The sequence below is a fragment of the Physella acuta genome, unplaced genomic scaffold, assembly GCF_028476545.2.
Source record: "Physella acuta isolate Inbredline_101_S28 unplaced genomic scaffold, ASM2847654v3 ptg000276l, whole genome shotgun sequence".
Taxonomy (NCBI): Eukaryota; Metazoa; Mollusca; class Gastropoda; family Physidae; genus Physella; species Physella acuta.
In genome coordinates this window covers 1-22,221 of record NW_026731795.1, presented here as the reverse complement: position 1 = coordinate 22,221, position 22,221 = coordinate 1, and the positions used below count along the sequence as shown (strand labels likewise).

The 22,221-nt window shown below is 35.2% G+C and overlaps 1 protein-coding gene across 1 annotated transcript; it reads left to right on the top strand.

The window, feature by feature from the left end:
* The first annotated feature begins 2,498 nt into the window (after positions 1-2,498).
* Positions 2,499-16,628, top strand: LOC131939377 (uncharacterized). The gene is made up of 8 exons (XM_059297660.1): positions 2,499-2,540; positions 3,719-3,841; positions 9,188-9,241; positions 9,771-10,060; positions 12,433-12,537; positions 12,914-13,072; positions 15,421-15,632; positions 16,487-16,628. The coding sequence occupies exons 1-8, from the start codon at positions 2,519-2,521 to the stop codon at positions 16,626-16,628; spliced, it is 1,107 nt and encodes a 368-aa protein (XP_059153643.1). The 5' UTR covers positions 2,499-2,518.
* Positions 16,629-22,221: the final 5,593 nt, after the last annotated feature.

Sequence of the window (22,221 nt, the reverse complement as noted above, 5' to 3'; positions counted from 1 at the left end):
GTTCCATAGAGATTTACTACCAGGTATTACACCCAGATACAGGATGCGAAAGTCTCAAAAACTCACGCCGAGAAAGCTGGGCTAACGGGTATGATAATGGCTGCCGGCTGTCTTCTAAGACATGCGAGATGATGTATGGCAATTCTTAATTAATCAGTACTAAAGACTTAACACCCACACTTAAAAAAAAATGTTGGTGATAACAGGGGCGTAGCGAGGGGGCGGGGGGTGCGGACCGCACCGGGTGACACCATTTAGGGGGGTGACACCAAGGCAAAAAATAGCAAAATATATAGAAAAAAACTTGAGGGGGGGGGTGCAAATCGAAAACTTGAGGGGTTGCAAAACTTGAAAGTTTGTCCCCGGGAAGGGTCGCTACGCCTCTGGGGGGTGACACCATTAAGTGCCGCACCGGGTGACACTCAACCTCGCTACGCCACTGGTGCCTAATTAGATAAAAGCTTGTACAGAGCCAAAGTTTCTAAACATTGTTTTGAAAATAGTCTTCGCTTTTCACCAAAGTAAGCAAGCGGAAATCAAAAAGAAGATGTAAGGTCGTAGAACGACTCTGGGGTAAGAAAAAAAAGATAATACCACCGAAAGGTCCTAAAAACCGACAAAAGGCTGTATTTATGAACAAAGCACATGTTTGGGGAAAAACAGTAATTTACAAAATGCAACTTTCTGAAGTAATAATTTTTAAAATGGATTTTACACTACTTAGAGACGGACAAAAAATAATATTATGGTTTAGCTGAAGTAATATTTTTAATACTTCTTAAAGTATACATCACATTTAAATTATATAATTTAACTTAAAATAATTAATTTAATTATCTATTTATAGTATCGTCGAAACCAACGCAGACCTTTTTACATTCTGGGTAATACTTTGGCTCGCAAGGCTCAATGGTTTTTTTTAAAGGCAAAATACTGCTTAAACTTTTCAACTCCTCAGGACGTTCATTGTTAATGTTACGCATTTTATTACGCCATACGAGCGGTGCAATAAATCGATCACAGCGTATGGTCTCGCATGGACACGTCAATACTTTTGCCCGATTCGCGTTGAATAGGACCTGTCAAAATGTCACCGTTAAAAAGGCACGACGGTGTGAATACGGACAAAGGTAAACGAGGAACCGGGACTCTTGTCAAATGTGTGCGCTAGAATAAGTGTTTGCTTGACTGTTTATTCCTATCTGTGGTAGAGAAATAAACGTCTGTAAATTGCCTACTAGATGTTGCCTTTATTTTAGCGATTTATATATTTCAATATGTTTTATGCGATCGCCCCGGCCATTACGTGACTCGATCACCCCGGGCTACGCTGTCAGTACTATGGCGCCTAAGTTCATTTTAAACAAAAGCCATTACACTAAAGGCACGATGGACAACAATCAGAGTTTCTTCTAGGCATCTCTTCGGTGGGGGGGGGGGGGGGTCAAGACCCCCCCCCCCCCCAAAAAAAAAAACTATTCTACCGCCCCCCACCCCCCCGAACGAAATGAAATTTATATAATTTATATAGAAAATATATACTTTTAACAGTGTCCGCCCCCCGAAGAAAGTCTACCGCCCACCCCCCGAAAATTTCAAGTGCCCCCCCCCCCCCCACCCGGAGAAAAAGGTCTGGAAGAAACACCGACAACAATAATCGTTCCTTATATCGAATCAGACGCGTCCTCCGGCGACCCAACAGGGGGCGATTAGGCGTACCCGCTCTCCTGTGAGCACTATTGCGATATATATATATATATATATATATATATATATATATATATATATATATATATATATATATATATATATATATATATATATATATATATATATATATATACATTGTTTTATTTTGCTTGCATCGATCATATACAAAGTGATTAATAAAGCCACTATATGCTACAACATCCAATACGTAGCAATTCAGCCCAGTCAGAAGAGAAGCTTACCGTAAAATAGCAGCCCTTAAATAATCTTTATGCCAACTGGTCTGGTTTTCCCCCCGCCACCCAACTCCACCCCACCCCTTGATCCATATCCAAAGGGACCTTTCGATCTCGTGCACCAATCCATCTCATTGAGCACAATTACACACAAGCACAAACACACACACACACACACACACACACACTCATACGCACAGGTAAAAATCTCGAAACATTCAGCTGATATCAAACGCCTTGTTCCGTCCATGTGCGTCACGTATTACTCTAAATGGCTGTTTTATTTTTCATTTTTTCTTTTCAGTTAACTAATAAAAGACCCTTTCATTTTGAAAAGATTCAAATGAGACGCAACGTGACATTGACGGCTTGGTTTAGAATTTCTGTTGCAGGTTTGCTGTTGGTTTTTACATATTAGCTCTTTTCAAAAGCTGACCTGCATTTGATCAGATGAAAAAGCTAGTCGAAATCTAAAGTAGTATAAACGCACGTATTTCGTTTCATAACTTTACAAGCGAAAACAAAATAAATTATTTGCAAAGTAAAGTAAAGTAAAGTAAAGTAATCATAAAATGTTTGTACAAGTATTGCTCAGTAAGTAACTTTTTAAACCTCAATATTAAATCCGAAATAATTTTAAAACGGTAACATAAAATACTTTTTGTAAAATTTACTTTACAAATATTCTGAGTTGTATGTGTATGAGACCGCTGCAACTGATCAAATATCACATGACTATTTCATTTAAAAAATCGAATTTCATACTCATCTTCAAGCAAAATTTATTCTACAGCTAATAATTTATTATTATTTTTATTATTATTATTATTTTTTTATAGTTTATTATTATTTTTGCAAGCTTTTGCAAATAGATATGCATTGTGATCTAAACTTGTACAACCATGCCTTTAAATTAATAAACTTTGTAATAGCTTTTTAAGAGGGGACTAGTATTCAACATTCGTAAAAAGTATAAATTATTTTAATCTAGAATCATTTTTGTTTATCTTATTTTTTTTGTGTGTGTGGTGATTTTGACATCTAGTGAAGGTTGGTAAAAAAAAACGTTTTTTTTAAACGGTGTAAGCTGCTGTTTTCCTAAATAGTATTATCAGAAAAGTAATTAATTTAAGAATGTATACATTATGTTGCAAATACATACGTTTATATGATAAAATATTGAGTCAAAAAAGCTTCATTTTAGATTTTCTCCGTTTTGTCAATTTTACGGCATAGAACTCGGGAAAATCATCAGTGTAACTCCAAATATACTCATCAGCAACACTTCTAAAGGCCACGGTATATTACGATCATATGTATCTATAAAGTAGTAGAAAGTTTCGGCTTGTTTTTCACTTGTTAAAAAATTGTGAGTTTTAGAATTGTTTTTGATGAAAATCGGATGAAATTAGTTTTATAGGCTACATTTTTTTTAAATTCACAAAATAATTATTTTGTAAAATATCAAATTTCTTTTTGATAAACGGCCTTCAGTCATTTCTTCTAGGAATGTAGAAAGCTATTTTTCATTGTATTCAAATATTCTTTTTTCTTTGTTCCTAAAAATATCCACTTTGACTCTAAATTTTGATAAAATATATAGATCTAAGTTGGCCCAAATAAATACAACATTATCAAGTTTAAAGTTTTTAGATTGTATTTTTTATATAAAAAAAAAACATTTATCTTTTTATTTTCCTTAAACAAATAGCGAGTGAATTATTTTTAAATCATCTACAAAACATATAATTAAATATTTCATTACTCAACAGGTTATTTTAAGTCCATATGGTCTCGAAAGAAGTATATATTGCTTGCTTCCAGCCTGTTTGCAATAATAGTGTGTCTGATTAATGCTAATCAAATTTTTGGCTGCATTGCAGAAAATTTCAGAGGTTTGAAAATTTTGGAATAACTGTTTCAATTTTGTGTACATTTTATACTTTATTTATATAATCAGAATAGGGTAAATGGTGGGCTGCCATTAAAATTTAATATATTGTGATGTTTGTGTTAGGTACTTAGTTTAATTCAGATGTATTTTTACGATAAACGTTTTTAATAAAGAAATATGAAACAAATATATATATATATATATATATATATATATATATATATATATATATATATATATATATATATATATATATATATATATATATATATATATATGTTACGGTCAAAGCCCGAAGTCGGCCAAAACGCGCATTAGCCAGCCAATGCGCGTTTTGGCCAATATAGCCTCTCATTGATCGGCCAAAGTCCGAAACTTTACTTCATTTCGGCTTTTGGCCAGCCAATCCACGCACTGGCCATGGTGGACCGGCCAAAGTCTGAAATGGCTCTTGATTTCGGCCTTTGGCCGGCCAGTCCGAATTAGAAGATCATCTGGCTAGGGACGACCGGTCGAAGTCCGAATTAGAAGATCATGAGCAGATTTTGTTTTTTTTTATACCGTAAGGATCATAAAAATTAAGTCTTAGGCCTAGTTGATTATTATTTAGATTACATAGTAGCTTGTTATTTTTACGTTTCAGCGATTTGTTGTGAACTAGGTTGTGCAATTGCAGTAAATGTAGCCTTAGCTGCCGGTCAGTGATTGTGAATTTGCGATGGTTCTTAGTGATTTACCTCAGTGCCAACGGGCGACAATGAGAGCAGTTTTTAGTGAAGATTTGAAAACTCACTTCTAGCATATAGTTGTTTAAATACACCATGTACCGTTCCTAGCTTGTAGAAAGCGCGCTCGACGCTCATGACAACTGCAATGACGCTTCGAGGCAGAGGCGTATCCAGGTTTTCGGTGTAGGGAGAGCGGAAATTGCAAAAAAAGGCGCCGAATTTGTAATATCTTCTTATATAAGTATATATATATATATATATATATATATATATATATATATATATATATATATATATATATATATATATATATATATCAGCTGTATGATATTACTTTGATATGATGTAAAATAAATTTAAATTAGCACTCTGTAGAAATAAAAAAAAACACAATGTAGGCCGATGAAACAAAAAAAAATGGTTTCATACTAAACATATATATATATATATATATATATATATATATATAATCACACTAGAACCAAAAACAATAAACGGCATAATCTGTTTCGTAATCCTTGTAAAAAAAATGCATAATAATTCCTGGGACTTATATTAAGACTAGCGAAAAGGGGAAATAATCAATATCTTAATATAAATATGTATATGTCTACATATTTTATTATAAATATCAAAACAAATCAATAACTACTTAAGAATCTAATAAAGTAGTTTAACACTATTCGTTTTTACAAAAATATTTTATCTACAATCAGAATTAAATATATTGTAATCATAAATGCTAAACTTTTACAGCATAATGAAAGTTTTTTTAATCAGAGTTGGTATAAAACTCAGCTTTTAAATATAGATGTATAAGATTCGGAATAATAGCCTACATATAACTAAATTATCGGTCTTACATTTTAGATCATGCTCTTTTTAATTAGCTACTGACTTTTAGTGTTCTTTAAAGATAATTTTTTGACATAATGAGAAGGTATGGGTTAGATCACTATATTGCTCACACACCTTTTACTGGTAATTGCAAAAACAATATTCACAGAGATTTACGTTTCATATGTGCCGACCAAAGATAATTTTTTAACAAATATCAATGTTTAAAACTTTGAGTTTAAAAGTTTCCAAAAAGGCGCCACTTTGCTAAAAATGGCCAGAGGGGGAGCGGCAGCTCCCCCTGCTCCCCCCCCTGCGTACGCTACTGCTTCGAGGATAACCGCGACCTCTGTCAACATCTGGTATACGGATGCGACCAGTATCTCCCACTTCAGCTTGTTTAAATTTTTTAGCATCTTGGCACCTTAAGTTTGCAAGCTAGTATGAGATGCTGACCTCTTGTCCATGGTTTCTTGTTTATTGTGACAGATTCTGAAAGTAATGTTCCCTCCATACCCCTATTCTGCTTCATCGGCTATTCCGCATATTGCATGGACATCGTTGCCGCAGGATCCACAAGAATGGGCTGCACTACAATATTTTTCACAAACTACACAGAATTTGTTGGCCTTATTATTGTAACGCAGCTGGTCTGGGCATTGCGCCACGGCAGCAGATGTTGCATTTATGGCAACCTCCATTTCTTGTTCAATGTTCTCAAGATCTTCTTCAGTAGCTAAATTATTGAGAGCCTCTCTTGGTATATTTGAAGTGCTAAGTCCCACTTATGCTTTGCACCCAAAAATGGTTTCGTATGGCGATTGTTGGATTCCTTGATGAAAATTACGGTTTTTCATAAATTGAATGAATTTAAGACTCTCAGCCCAATAAGCTGCTTCATTTGTCTGCATCCTTGTCATCATCATGTTTTGAACATCTTAGTTCGCACGTTCTACTGAACATTGGCTTTGGCTATGCCTTGGTTTTCTCTGAACTAGTTTAAGTTAATGCCACATGTTCTTTAGTTCAGAAAAAAACTTGATTCACAAATTCTTTTCCATTAGGATTTGGATTATTTATTTTGACAGCCACCTGGTAGGCCTATGTCTGATCTGACGGTCCTTTTGGTCCATGTCGCATTGCATATAGAATGCTATACAAGCGAGAGCCAAACAACACGTTACCCACAATGAAACCGCACCCAGAATAATGAAAACGCGATCACAATTTAATCCAGTTATGATATTGGCCAGGACATCCCGGCCAGTGCGCGCATTGGCCGGCCAATGTACGAAATACTCTTTCAGTGCAAAGCTCTTCGGGCTTTGGCCATAACTTGTGTGCTTAGTAATCAGCATTTACCCGGTATTGCCCACCCTAACCACAACCAACCAAAACACACAAAAAACGCAAACATAACACTAACACAAAACAAACACAAACGAAAACACAAAAACAAACGCAAAGACAAACCCAACCACAAACACAAAGAAAACACAAACACTACAAAACGCAAAGAAAAAAAGCAAACGAAATCAAATCCAAACGCAAACACAAACCCAACCACAACCAAACAAAACCAAAACACACCAAAAAAAAACAAACATCGCAAACATAACACAAATACAAACACAAACGAAAACACAAACGCAAACACAAACACAACCACAAACACAAAGAAAACATAAACGCAAAGAAAATATACCGGGAGTGATCTCCCCAAAACTTTCTCGAATATTCTTTTATAAAATAACAGGGGATGGGAACTCGGGCTATAGACATGATTTTTAATCCATTTTTTAAAACTTAATTTTTTTAAAAATAGAATAAAATCTCGTTGACAAAAGAATTGCAAACCAAGTGCGCAATATTATTAGTGCTTTAAAAATTTACATTCGTTTTTTGAGAAATCGGAAGTAGCGTAAATTACTACTTGCGGTCAACGGAAATTACTCAAAATTTAACACAAGGTAGAGAATTAGATCTTTTACTTACATGTGAAATTTCATTTATCTATCTGAAATAATACTCAAGTTATAGGCTTTTGAAAAATTCAAAGTAAAAAAGTACCACTTCCGGTTATTGGAAATCGCTCAAAAGTTGACACGGATCTACGATTTTGATAAAATAATTATATATGAAATTTCATCAACCTAGCTGTAACGGTACTCAAGTTATCGTGTTTACACACCAACACACACACACACACACAGACAGACAGACAAACACACAGACATACGGACAAGATTGCAAAATTATGTGTTTACGTATCAGTGAAGTGTAAAACGTCGAGATTTGTAAAAATCTCGATTTATTTTTTGTGCACGATTACAAGACTTTCTCTATACTTCGTATATACGAGAAAGTAAAAAGCAAACGAAAACAAACCCAAACCGAAATCCAAACGCAAACACAACCACAAACGAAAACCCAAACTCAAACACAAAGAAAACACAAACGCAAAGATAAACTCAAAGTGTCCACAGTCTAGCCCGGGGCGCCGAATCGCAACATGACGACGTGCGGCGTAACCGCCTGATTCAACGTAGTAAACGACTATAGTACCCAACCTATTTATAGTCTTTGAACTCACTTACGCAAACGTAGGTACCATAGCGAACAAGCGAAGACCCGGGGCGCCAAATAGCACCCTGTCGGGGTGCCGGAGGACGTCCGGATTTGATTCACTTAAAGACTATAGTAACCTTTGTTATCCATAGTCTATCGCACTTTTTAAAACGAAATTATGCACCATAGCGCTGACATGATAGCCCCGGGCGCGAAATCGAACCGTGCAGGGGCGCCGCTGGACGCGCCTGTTTCAATTTAGTGAACAAAAGTATAATACTCCAAGCTTATCCGTAAACGAAAAGAAATAAACATATAGAATTTGTCGGACCTGGCTTATTAAATGTTATTGATTTTAAAAAATAATTAGTAAACAGTATGTTCAGTGTATAGAATAAATAAAAGGCAGTATTAAAAATACCAACGACATTGCACTTAATCAATCCCCGCTAATTATATAATTAATTTCTTCCTAACACCAAAAACAAAGTAATATAAAGTAAATTATTTCTTTCCCCGATTTAATGTTTTTTTAAAGGGAAGTAACTGTGTTTTCTAAATCAAGGCACGTTATGAGAACTAAAGGACAAAATGCAAAAACATTTCAGACACAATTTTATAAATTTTATAAACGTTGATACACTTTTTTAATTTTGTGTAATGTTCATAATTGAAAGTTATTATTCTAAGTATATAAAATGAAAATTGTTTAGAAAGACTTTCAATAGTAATTTTTTAACTCATAAATTTAGACCATGAGCACTTTATTAATCTAACACTTGAATCCATCGAGGTTTCGTTTTTTTGTTTTTTCTTAAATTCATTTGTAATATGTTTGTATGTTTGTAATCCTCGATTACAAACATAAAAAAAAAAAAAAAAAAAAAAAAGATTACAAACATACAAACATACAGAATTGAACTTTATATATTAGATTTAGAGAAAAAAAATCGCAGCCTGCCGGGGCGCAAGGCCTGCGAATTTGAAATTTTTTTTTGCAGAAGTCTCTCCATGATTATTCTCTACAACTTCCCAAAGTTTCATGGTTGCCTGATGAAAGGTGTTGTAATGCATAAAAGATACACAGACAGACCCACATACATTGCTTTATATATACATATATATATATATATATATATATATATATATATATATATATATATATATATATATATATATATATATATAATTTACACTATTATATTAATTGGCAGTCTTCGGAGGATACTCGGGAACTTATACCAATGCCTGCGACAAGACTTCAGCAGGTAATAATTTTTTTTATATTTGCAACTAGTAGTTTCTACATATGTTGCTAGGATAATAGTATACTTGAGCGGAAGCTTAAAGTGCTATCATAGATAGATAGAAGGGTGGATGGTCGGACGTATGGACGGAAGGATAGATGAACGGACATACGGATGAATAGACGGATAGGGAGACGGATAGACAGCATAATAAATAGAAATATAGTTGTCCGTGTTTGTGTTTGTGTCTGTGGCGTTGTCAGTGTATGTACCTTGATCTATATCTATAGTTTTAATTTACCTTACGAGTAATAACTTATAAAATATTATACCAGCGATTCTTTAATTAAAAAAATTACTGTTTCAACTTAAGAAATACACCGATCATGCAATGACCAAAAAATGAATCAGTCAAAATTTCATTTTAAAAAAATCGTAAGCGAAGATAGACAGTATGCCTAGCTTTCTATAAACACGCAAACATAAACATAACATTAAGTTCCGTACAATTTGATAGAGGTTAACAATACAATTTTAAATACAATTACAGCTTGCACAAGTTCATGTTCCAAACCATTGAGCTCAAGCCCCCAACAGCGGCTGCTTGAGATCCTATCGTCTGCCAACTTAACCCTAACACGCCAAGAGTCTGAGAATGTTTTGTCTATGGCAAAATCAATACCGGAAAGTGACGTCATCATTGTTTCAGCCAGCTCGTCCAATCATTACGACGCTATGCAAGCCATGTTTTATAACATCCACACCGTTGTGTTCCCATTGGTTCATAATCTTACAGTTGTGTTGTTTGATATTGGGCTCACAGAGGAGGAGAGAACAAAAGTATGTGTGTATATATTTTTCATGTATATATATATATATATATATATATATATATATATATATATATATATATATATATATATACATATATATACATATATATATATATATATATATATATATATATATATATATATATATATATATATATATATATATATATATATATATATATATATATATATATATATATATATGCAGTGGTATCTTTTTGACATGTACTTTCTTTGATTTACTTATATAAATATAATATATAATACAAAACGTCTAATTTTAATTTTTTGTAAACCTGAAGAAAATATCAGTAATAAATTAAATGATTCAGAATTTTGTGGGGAGTGGAGAGGAGCCTGGTGAAGAATGGGAAAAAAAAAACAAATAAAAATAGAAGGGCATTTTTTTGTGAATAAGCTTAGGGACAGAGCTGAAAAAAAATGTGGGATCCATCAAACATATTCTTATGAGATTCATCATAGATATGTAGTGTAAAATGAGTCATATCAAATGAAACATTCTTCCTTCTGTACTAGCCATATACTAGCAGTACTCCTCAATATAGTCGATTTATAAACAGTCAATTTCTAACACTCTTCATAAGTTTTTGTCTTCAGTTCTTTGTCTAGTCATGTTGGTCAAAATACGCGTGATGGCGTTGTTTGTTTTGACTGTTTGATTGGTGTTTGTATATGTTTACAAGCTTTGCTGTGCTCTTTGTACGAGCCAACATTCTAAATAAACTTGTCTGTCTTGCATGTTTGGCCCAACTAGCTCTTGTGTTTGATAGTGTTTCTTGTAGTGTTAAAAAATGATATAGACCTATTTTGTGTGTATCTACTTCAATAATGCTTTAGTAATTTAAATAGGAGTGTATTATTTATTTTCTACTTTTTAGAGCATTATTACATAAAAGCTTGTCATTAAAACGTTTTTTATGAAATTTAATAAAAAAAATTAAATTTATTGAAAATCATTCCTATATCTCGAGTTACCGTCTTCCGCAGTGTTAAGCAAGAATATTCGAGGAAGTCCAGGGGAGATCACTCCCGCTTTATTTTGTTTGTACACGAAAGCTGTGTTGTCCGCGTATGCAAGTATTTTCTTGCCTGCCGTGTTTGGAAAGCGCAGACCTTGAATCAAGTTGCAATGTCAAATGTTTTCCAGTAGCGGTACTAGGACTAGAATGTAGGCTATAGTAGGGGAGTTAAAGTACATCCTTGTCTGACTGATTTATGTAAACAATTGCGCGGGTGATTATGTTGTAAATTATTTTATTAAATGAATATGTGCATTGTTTTCAATTATTTCGATTGTTGTTATAAAATAGGATTATATATTGTAAGCATCCATTGTTTTCATTAATCATGTATGATCTACACTGTTAAAGGCTGTTGGTCGATACTAAGAATGCTAGTTGTGTTTCCTTCTGTGTGATGTAATGCATGATGTCTCTAATTAAGTGCAGGTAGCTTTTGGTGTTTGCACCTGGTATGATATTTTGCTGATCAGGGTGTATTGGTTTAGGTATGAAAGTTTCGATTTTCTTTTCTTATGTTTTCGTCAGTGTTTTATAATCATTGTTGTCCCCCCGTCAAATACCCCCCCCCCCAAATCCATTCCCCCACCTACCCCGAAATTATCCCCTGGAGTAATTACCCCTGTCAATTTCCCGCCAGTCGATTAATCCCCCTCCCCAACCCGCCCAGAAAGATATTAGCCACCCCCCCTCCAATCATAGCTTAAGATCTAGTTAGGGTAATGGATAGAGCTAGGATTAGTGCTAGGGTTGTATGCTAGGGTTAGTGCAAGGGTTAGTGATAAGGTTATGGTTAGGCTTAAACTAATGTCTAGGGTTGGGGTTGGGCTTAATTTTAGGCTGAGGTGAATGCTTAGGTTTTGGTTTTTTCTGAAGGTTAGGATTAGGTTAAGATATAGGTCTAGACTTCGATTTGGGATTGGGGTTTGGTATTTTCGCATAGTACATAAATACAGAGGCGTAGCGAGGGGGGGGGGTGGGGCGGGGGTGATACCATTTAGGGGGTGACACCAAGGCAAAAAATAGCAAAATATATAGAGAAAAATTTGAGAGGGGGGTGCAAATCGGAAGTTCGACGGGGGGGGGGGTGCAAATCGAAAATTTGAAAGTTTGTCCCCGGGAAGGGTCTCTACGCCTCTGGGGGCGGGGGGGGGTATGCCGCACCGGATGACACCCGACACCCGACCTCGCTACGCCACTGCATAAATATATAAAAACAATAAAACAGTTGTTATCTGGTTGTCCTTGAATAACTTACCTAAGACGATTATAAGACTTTTTACAACATTTATAAGTGTGTCTTTTGTTACCTATTTTTTTTCTCCATGTAACTGAACAGACAGAAAAGTATTGCAAGTGTACAGTGGTAACATTCCCAAGCGAAAAGTTTCATCCACATCTAAAAAAAAACTTTTGCTATTCATGGAAGCCGATAATAGTGAGGGTAGGATATTTTTTTTTAAGCTTTCGAAATTAATGGCGTTTATGTACTAACTTAAAATATGTATATAAAAATACGCATATATTTTCAGTAGTAGCCTAATATTAAAGACCTAATATTACTGTTCCCGGACAGAATATATATATATATATATATATATATATATATATATATATATATATATATATATATATATATATATATATATATATATATATATATAGGCCTATATATATAGGCCTATATATATATATATATTTATTTATTTGTATATATATATAGGCCTATATATATATATATATATATATATATATATATATATATATATATATATATCTATTATATTTATTTATGACAATTTTTATATGTATTGCAAAAGGCAACAATTGAAAAGGCAAAAAAACTCCTGATCTATCAAGATTCGTCAGTAAGGTGGACCAAAAAAATTGTGAATGTGATGAAGCGGGCTTCTACCGTTGGATTGCAATTGTTCCGTTACCCCACAGTGGCAAGGATTCCAGTTCATACCTTAAAACAGGTAACTGATTAGTGAGAGGTATGGAAGGGTCTCAAATAAGGAGTAACGGTGCTAGGCTTAAAACTGATTCGTGTGAATCGACTTGAAAATGGGGTGTAGTATTTTAAAAGAATAAAAACGAAAATAGGAAACATATGTATGTATCTTAGATATGTTACAGACTGTATCGTTTTTTTAAGCGTGAACAGACATAATATGTTTATTCAACACGAGCTGACCCGCTGCGTACCATACGCCGCTATTTAGTTGTTTTTTTTTTCTACTTTTCAGTAATTTATAATTTGTGAATTCGACAGTACCAATGCTGCCACTGAAAATATTTGCTTAAAAAAACTAAATCCCCTCCCCCCACGTGAAAGCAGCCTCCTCTTAGTTACCTCCTCTAAGCTTAAAATCGTTTCAAACTAAATTATCTGCCCCTAATAGCCGTCACCAAACCCGTCTCTATGATTGTAAAATGTAAACAGCGTGACCACAGCTCACCAGAAAATGTGGGGGTGGGGGTGGTAGTGATAGTGATAGAGAGAAAGAGAGGGGACTGCAAGGAGGCGCTTGCAGCTTGTTTTCTAACGGCTCCCAGAAGAGAATTATATATATAGATTTAGCGGGAGTTATCTCCCCTAAACATTCTCTTATAAAACAATTTTATTTTAATAGTAGATATTCGCGTATTTTAAATAAACTGGGAGTGATCTCCCCTAAACATTCTCGAATATTCTTATATGAAACAACAGGGAATGGCAACTCGGAATATAGACATGACTATAAATCCATTTTAAATTCTTAAACTTTTTAAAAATAGAATAAAATCTCGTATAAAAAAGGAATCGCACACCAAGTGAACGCCAATAAAACGTGCAAAATGGTGCGGAATATTATTAGTACTTTATAAATTCTTATGCGTTTTTTGAGAAATCGAAAATAGCAAAAATTACTACTTCCGGTCAACGGAAATTATTCAAAATTCGACAGAGAATTAGATCTTATCTTTACATGTTAAATTTTATTTATCCATCTCAAATAGTACTCATGTTATAGGCTTTTGAAACATTCAAAGTAGAAAAAGTACCACTTCTGGTTATCGGAAATCGCTCAAAAGTTGATATGGATCTACGATTTTGATAAAATACTTATATATGAAATTTTATTAACCTAGCTGTAACGGTACTCAAGTTATCGTGTTTTTTTAAAGACACACACACACACACATACACACACACACAGACATACGGTCAAGATTGCAAAATTATGTTTTCCCGACTCAGTAAGGTGTAAAATGTCAAGATTTGGAAAAATCTCGATTTTTTTTTTTGCACGATTACAATACTTTCTCTATACTTCGTATATACGAGAAAGTAAAAAGAAAAGAATGCGCATCTAATGAAAGTAAACAAACTGTGTAGGCCTACAGTAGATCGGAAAATGTGTGCTTTATAAAGAAAACATTGATTGCCTATTAAAAAGTTAACAAAGCATATTGTTCAGTCAAATACATGTCCCAATTAAGTGTTATCGAGTCTAGACCTACGTAAAAAGATTGAAGAAATCAGTCTAGTAGAAGTAATGTTTTTTCAGAAATTTGAAATTACGTAGTCATACTTCCGTTCACCGAAAATCACTCAGAATCACGAGAATCAGATCTTATATCTATGTTTAAAATTCCGTCTACCTAGCTGAAATAGCACTCAAGTTATTAGCTTTATAGAATCAAGACATAGACTAAAGTACCACTTCCGGTTATCAGAAATCACTAAAAAGGTTCAAAGTAATTGAAAAATAGCATGTTTACTTGTCTACGAATTGTCGTCTTACAACCTGAAACAGTGCTCAAGTTATAATAAAGTAAAGAACCACCTAAGGTAACTGGAAATCGTTCAAAAGTTGAAACAAAACTACGTATTCGATACAATATCTGTATATGTAACAGAACTGTAATGGTACTCAAGTTATCGTGTTCACACACAGACACACACTGACACACACAGACTCACACAGACACATACACACATAAACACACATAGATTACAGACAAAATTACAAAACTCTGTTTTTCCGACTCAGTGATGTGTAAAACGTCGAGATTTGTGAAAATCTCGATTTAGATTTCGATTTTTTTCGCAAGATTACAATACTTACTCTATACTTTGTATACGGGAAGACAAAAAGAAGGGTGTATCCCGTATTAAACGAACTAAATTCGTTATATAAATTGCCACAATGTCTTCAGAGGTGTAGAAACAGAAGATATGAGTTTATAGTTACCGTTACAACTGTCCAAATAAACTTAAATATCAGGCTGCCGAAAAAAATGTAAAATGAAAAAGTTTTTTTTTTTTTTTCAAATTCAGACTTTTGATTACTTCGGGGAACTGCCATGCGCATTTGACCCGTTTCCTGAGCTTTCGGCTGCTGTGGGGATCTACAGGAACGACATCGGCAACATCCGGGCTCTTCTTGAGCCATGGGCCAAATGTGCTTTGGTGTCTGAGTGTATGTGTCCAGTGGATCCAGATTTAGTGATAAACTGTATAAAACCTGTGGCGTACCATAGGTGTCACAGGTATGTTACATCATACGTCGTTATCTACAGAGTTCACTGATGCCATTTTTTTTTCTAATAGTTATTGACTAGGTGGTGACTGAAAATGGTTCAGAATTCTGGCTTATGAAATACGCTGTGCAATTTTAGATTTTACGTAGTGTTCACGCATGAACGATTTTAAATACAAGTAGGTATCGAAGGAGTACAAAATTAAATGAATGTTAAGAATACATTAATTTTTACAACTTTGTGTAAAACATTACTCAAGTTATATGATTTTAAGTAACCGAAAGGGGAGTAAGTCCTACTGTAAAACGCTGAAAAGATGATAAAAACTACAAGTTTGATGTAACACTTATAAATGAAATTTCGCAAACTTTAGTCAAACGGTACTAAAATTATCGTGTTCACGTGCGCGCAGACAGGCAGGTAGAAAGGCAGACGGACAAGATTACAAAAAGTTTTTCTGACTCTGGGAGTCTCGATTTTTTTTTCTACACGATCACTGTTACAATACTTCCTCTATACTTTGTATCGGAGAAAGTTAAACTAACTGATTTTCATAGAAAAAAGTGGGTTGTTATAGAATCAATTAGTACCCTTACTAAAAAAATTATTTAGCGACCCACGCTTTTCTGTATAATTATGTACATAGTAGTACAATAACATATATTTTATGAAAATTAATTATTTCCTTCTTTTTATTGCATAGTTATATAAAAACTAGTTATTAAACGTTTGTAATTATTATTATTTAAAAAAAATATAATTACTTGTTATTTTTTAGAGCGTTTGTTTTTTTAAATTGTTTTCTTTGCAAAAATCCGACAGTTTAATATTTTATATTTTTTTTTTCTTTGCACAAATTTCAGATTTGATCAGTCAGCGTTAGGGATTTTAACTGCCAAACTGTTCAACACTGACATTCTCCGAGTCATCTCCCCTGATCCGGGCCCAGGTGCATTAGTTCAGTACGATGATTTCATGCCGAACTATTTCAATACAATTGTATAAGGATTTTAAAAATTACCAACTTGCCGGCAGCTAAGGGTGGGCTGGGCTGTCGAAGCGACCAAGGAAATAATGAAAACCGCTCCACCCCCCCCCCCCCCCGCCTCCCCACCAACTAAAATTTTTCATTGTGCATTATATCCAAATGGTATCATAAGCCATGTAGAATGTAGCTAAACTTACAATTTTATTTTAATGAAATCCACGCGACCGGGCTTTAAAATACGCAATACTTAATTGTGTTGAAGGGAATCTCTACATTAAAAATTGAGAACGAAGAAGAAGAAAATAGACATTGTTACAGCTCCGTTCTCTTCGCCCCGCAGTGATATTCTTCTCAGTGGCGTAGCGAGGTCGGGTGTCACCCGGTGCGACACTTAATGGTATCACCCCTCAGAGGCGTAGCGACCCTTCCCGGGAGAAACTTTCAATTTTCGATTTGCACCCCCCCCCCCCCCCCTCAAACTTTTGATTTGCACCCCCCTCAAACTTTCGATTTGCACCTCTTAAAATACTATTTAACACTCAAATTAATCACTTAATTAAGTGGAATTATCATTTTTCTCTATATATTTTGCTATTTTTTTGCCTTGGTGTCACGCCTCTAAATGGTGTCACCCGGTGCGGTCCGCACCCCCGCCCCCCTCCCCTCGCTACGCCTCTGATTCTTCTAGAGACTTTTCCCCAATATCCCGGCGGTGTAGTCCACCCCAATAGCTGCAGCTAAGGTTCTATTATCGTTAGTAACTAGAGAATAGAGAGTGGGCTTACTTTATAGATTGGTTATCTTTCTGATACCTCTTTTTTTTGCCGCTTTAAAACTTAACTAGATCGTTTAAATGTGTTAATGCTTTAATTGTTGTATTGTAATAAATTATTGCAAGTGTGTGCATTGTTTTAAGTGCAATTGTTATTTTACAAACTGCGAAAATGTTGAAATTGTGCATTGTTAGAACGGTAATTATTTTGTGCAAAATAAAATCAAAATTACTCAGTTGATGTTGAGAGTATTTTGTCAATGAGGCAAGAAATTATAAAAACAATCGACTGTATTAATGTCAGTGGCGGTATTTTCACCAGATAATTTTATGAGTCAGAAAACCCCTTACAAACACGTGACTAAAAGCACGTGATACTGAATACGCCGCCATGTTGATGCCCTAGCGTAGCACCAGTCTTCGCTACGCATTTTATTTTTATTTAAAAAGCCTGCCGTACGCATAACTAAGTAGAGTACAAATCATTGTTACGGTAAGATTTTCTTTTATTATCAAATGAAAATTCTTCACGTTCTTGCCTTAGTTGACTTTGACTTGAGCGTCTTCATGGGACGGCGTGGCCTAGCGGTAGAGAGCTAGACTGCTAACCCGAGAGTCTCGAGTACGAATCCAGGTTAAAGTCAGTAGAACGTCTAACCAGCTAAAGGCGGCTGACCACACTATACCTTCAAATGAACTCTGTGTCTCTCTATGTGGGAGTCATTTGGCGCCCCGGCATTGGTGTACGTTTCCTCGGGGGTACCCGATTGATTTGGGCGCCCAGGAGTTCTATTTTAAGTATCAAAACGTGTCACTGATAGTTAACAAACAAACATTTGGACAAAACTACTTAATGATCTTTTTTAAGTATATAATAATACACTACATAAACAGTGTTTCTTCCAGACTTTTTTCTACGGGGGGGGGGGGGCACTTGAAATTTTCGGGGGGGGGGGGGGGGGGTAGACTTTCTTCGGGGGGGGGGCGGACACTGTTAAAAGCATATATTTTCTATATAAATTATATAAATTTCATTTCGTTCGGGGGGCGGTAAAAATGTTTCGGGGGGGGGGGGGGGGGGGGGGGGGTTCGCCCCCCGAAGAGATGCCTGGAAGAAACTCTGTACATAAACAGCTATAAAGAAACTATACAAAACAAGAAAATAATACTTTTTCTATTGTACAATGTAAGTTGGTTCTCATTTAGGCGTTTGAAAAACATCCATGCTTTCGATCCATACCAGATTTTACAACTGGTCTAGGTCTACAGTGGCATTCGGGCATTTGTCCCATTCGGGCATTTGTCCCATTCGGGCAAGTGTCCATTCGGGCATTTGTCCCATTCGGGCAAGTGTCCATTCTGGCATTTGTCCCATTCGGGCAAGTGTCCCCCACGCCCCCCACCCCCCTCTTCGCTACGCCTCTGCCAAAGACACACACACACAAAATCATAACATGGATTTACTTTAGTCGCGTTATGGCACCAAAGAAAGATTATTAATGTAATTTTTATGCATAAAAAAGTTTAAACATTTGCTGTTTTACCAAGGAACCGACGAGCTACACTTGAGAGAAATGTTAGATTAAGATGTTTCATTATGTTTCAGTCTTATTCGTAGAGTCATTTATTGCAGCTTAACGCGTACCTCAATCAGCTTGTAACAAACACAAACGTTTTCCTTTCCCTCTTATCCTCCTAGTCTACTTTACAAGAATGTAAAGTAAAAAGAAAGTAAGTAAAGTTTCCCTTTCAAACCTGACGGTCTATGGGGCAAGTGAAGTAGAGTTCACTTGTTTCTGTGACCTCGGCATATGAAGAGATAGTGTGGCCCAGCCGCCTTTACTTTCCCTAACGTGAGTTAGGTACCCTTCAGGGTTGGGTGGACTCAGGGACGGTCTACTGACTTGAACCAGGATTCGAACTCGTGACTTACGGCTGAGCAATCCAGCTCTCTACCGCTAGACCACTCCGTCAAGAATGTAAAGAAACAACTTTATTTTTTTTTTTTATTTTTGGATTATATACACGGAAAATTAACATTTGAATTCTCTTGACAATAACTGTGTTACAAAATCCTGTTTTTGTTTGCATAAAAAAAAAACAACAAACAAATTAAAATGGACTTTGTTTTTCTTCTTTTTACACAAACACCTGTCTACAAGACAGATGAATAAACCTCAGTAAAGGCTACATGTAGTTTAACGTTAATGGGGTTGGACAAAACAGGTTTTAAGCTCGGTCCGTCTAAGATCTGAATGCAGTTTTTAACACCTGCATGCAAGATAAAACGGCTCTTGAACAGACAACAGAGATAGCGTTAAAACTAGATCTAGCGAACTTTCGGTGAGTCGAAGTATCTTTTGTTTATAAAATGTGTAATAATGTAGCCTACTGTTTTTTTTTAAGCATTCGATTGTGTTAAAAAATATGTAAAATTCAATGTAAAAAAACGTATTAAGATCGTATGTTCTGTTCTGCATCAAAAGATGCGGATTAAAAAAAAAAAAGCCGAAATAATTAACCTTTAGAACATAGTTTCTAGAATAACCGATTCACATAGAACGGTCTTCCTACTGATGTTTCAATTTACGTGTGTTTGACGACATAGCATCTGTTCTTATACTACCATATATATATATATATATATATATATATATATATATATATATATATATATATATATTCATATATAGATAAGGAGAGAGAGCAGAGTTTCTTCCAGGCATCTCTTCGGGGAAGGGGGAAAATTTTTTACCCCCCCCCCCCCCCGAACGAAATGAAATTTATATAATTTATATAGAAAATATATACTTTTAACAGTGTCCGCCCCCCCCCCCCCCGAAGAAAGTCTACCGCCCCCCGGAAAATTTCAAGTGTTTATAAAGTGGAATCTATTCATTTCATAACGTAGTTTTTCGCTCATTATTAAATGTTGTTTATTCTCTTGTGTTGATACCAATCCGAACACCGCCACAGACAAACACACAAACGTAACGTTTACACAAACATGTAAGTTTACTTTGGAGCTAAAATAGACATCAGTTAACTCTAGGCAGGTAGAAGGCATGTTAGGAATTAGTCGTAAAGTTGTCATTTATTTTTTGTAACAGTTAGAGCACACATGCAGTTAAACACAACTTGGACTTTAATCCAACACACTTACATTGAATATTTAACAAAACTATACAGTATTTTAATTAATGAATACAATCGTTACCGTTTAGATGATATCATTTCTGTTGTATTGCGTTCAGGACTAATGAAAAATGTGATGAAAAAAAAGATAATTATTCGCTGAAGAAACTACATTAATTTGTACGTTGAAATACTATACTAGGTTTGCAGGAGCTTAATTGGACTGTCTAGTGGGCGTCATGAAGTGGATTGTTTTATTTGCTGTCTGGATGTGCATGGGGGTCTCGGCGAGAAGTAAGTTTTATATACACAGATTTAGTAGGTTTTATACAAATTAGGTAGGTTTTATACAAGCTAGGTAGGTTTTATACAAGCTAGGTAGGTTTTATACAAGCTAGGTAGGTTTTATACAAGCTAGATAGGTTTTTATACAAGTTAGGTGGGTTTTTATACTAGCTAGGTAGGTTTTATACAAAGCTATGTAGGTTTTATACAAGTTAGGTGGGTTTTATACTAGCTAGGTAGGTTTTATACAAGTTAGGTGGGTTTTATACTAGCTAGTAGATTTAATATAAGCTCTAAGGGTTTTATACACGCTCTGTAGGCAGTAGGTTTTATATAAGCTAGAGAGGTTTTATACAAATTATTTAGGTTTTTTATATATGCTAGACAGTTTTATACAAATTAGGTAGGTTTTATGCAAGCTAGGAAAGTTTTATACAATACCTAGGTTGGTATTTAGGTAGGGCTTTATATAAGACCTAGGTAGGTGTGAGGGTACGGGTGAGTGGTTAGATCTTCTGCCGCCAGTTGAGAGGGATGACAAATAGCAACCACCCAGCTGGTGATAGTTTGGAATTAACACACACAAGTCCAATCTAAAGATAAAAGTCCTTTAATTAAAACAATCACATTAATTCCCTACCTAACTAGCCTATTCTATACTCTCTACTACTCCTGTCTACCGTTCCCTAGATCTTCCTATCTGACAGTCTCTATCTCACGATCTACCTCTAATTCTTTACCAAACTCTGACCGTTCTCTTCGATAATTATCAACTGTTACCTAGCCCTACACAACCCGACCGTCTCTAAAACCTAACACCAAGTCCGCCGCTGATCTCACTACTGGCCCACGCCTCAGTGGTCAGCTGACCGTCCCACGTGACCGGACAGCTCCTGTACGTCCATTGGTTTCTCTAGCCAACTATCTATAGTCTGTTTCTGCTAACTTCTATCTACTTGGCCTAAACTAGCGTCATCACAGTAGATTTTATACAAACTAGGTAGGCTGTAGGTTATATACAAGCTCCTCAGGTTTTATGCAAATTAGATAGGTTTTCTAAAATCATTTTCAGTTATATACAATCTAGGTAGGTTATACCGTAGGCCTGCATCTAGGTAGGTTATAATAAAAGCTTAGTTGAGTTATATAGACCTACAAATTAGGTAGATTATACAAGCAGTTAGGTTATATAATATATATGCTCGGTAGGTTATATACAAATAGATAGGTCATTTAAAAACTACGAGGACTACACACAATCTAGAAACGCTTCATACCACCAACTTTAGCCCTAGTGTGTAATTAAACCCAAATCATAAGCCTCCCAACTACATCCATCCTTCGTGTAGCAATTAATTACAGTGCCATGATTTGACTCACAATGTTTACTGTGAAAAACAAAATTACCACCTTTCAGA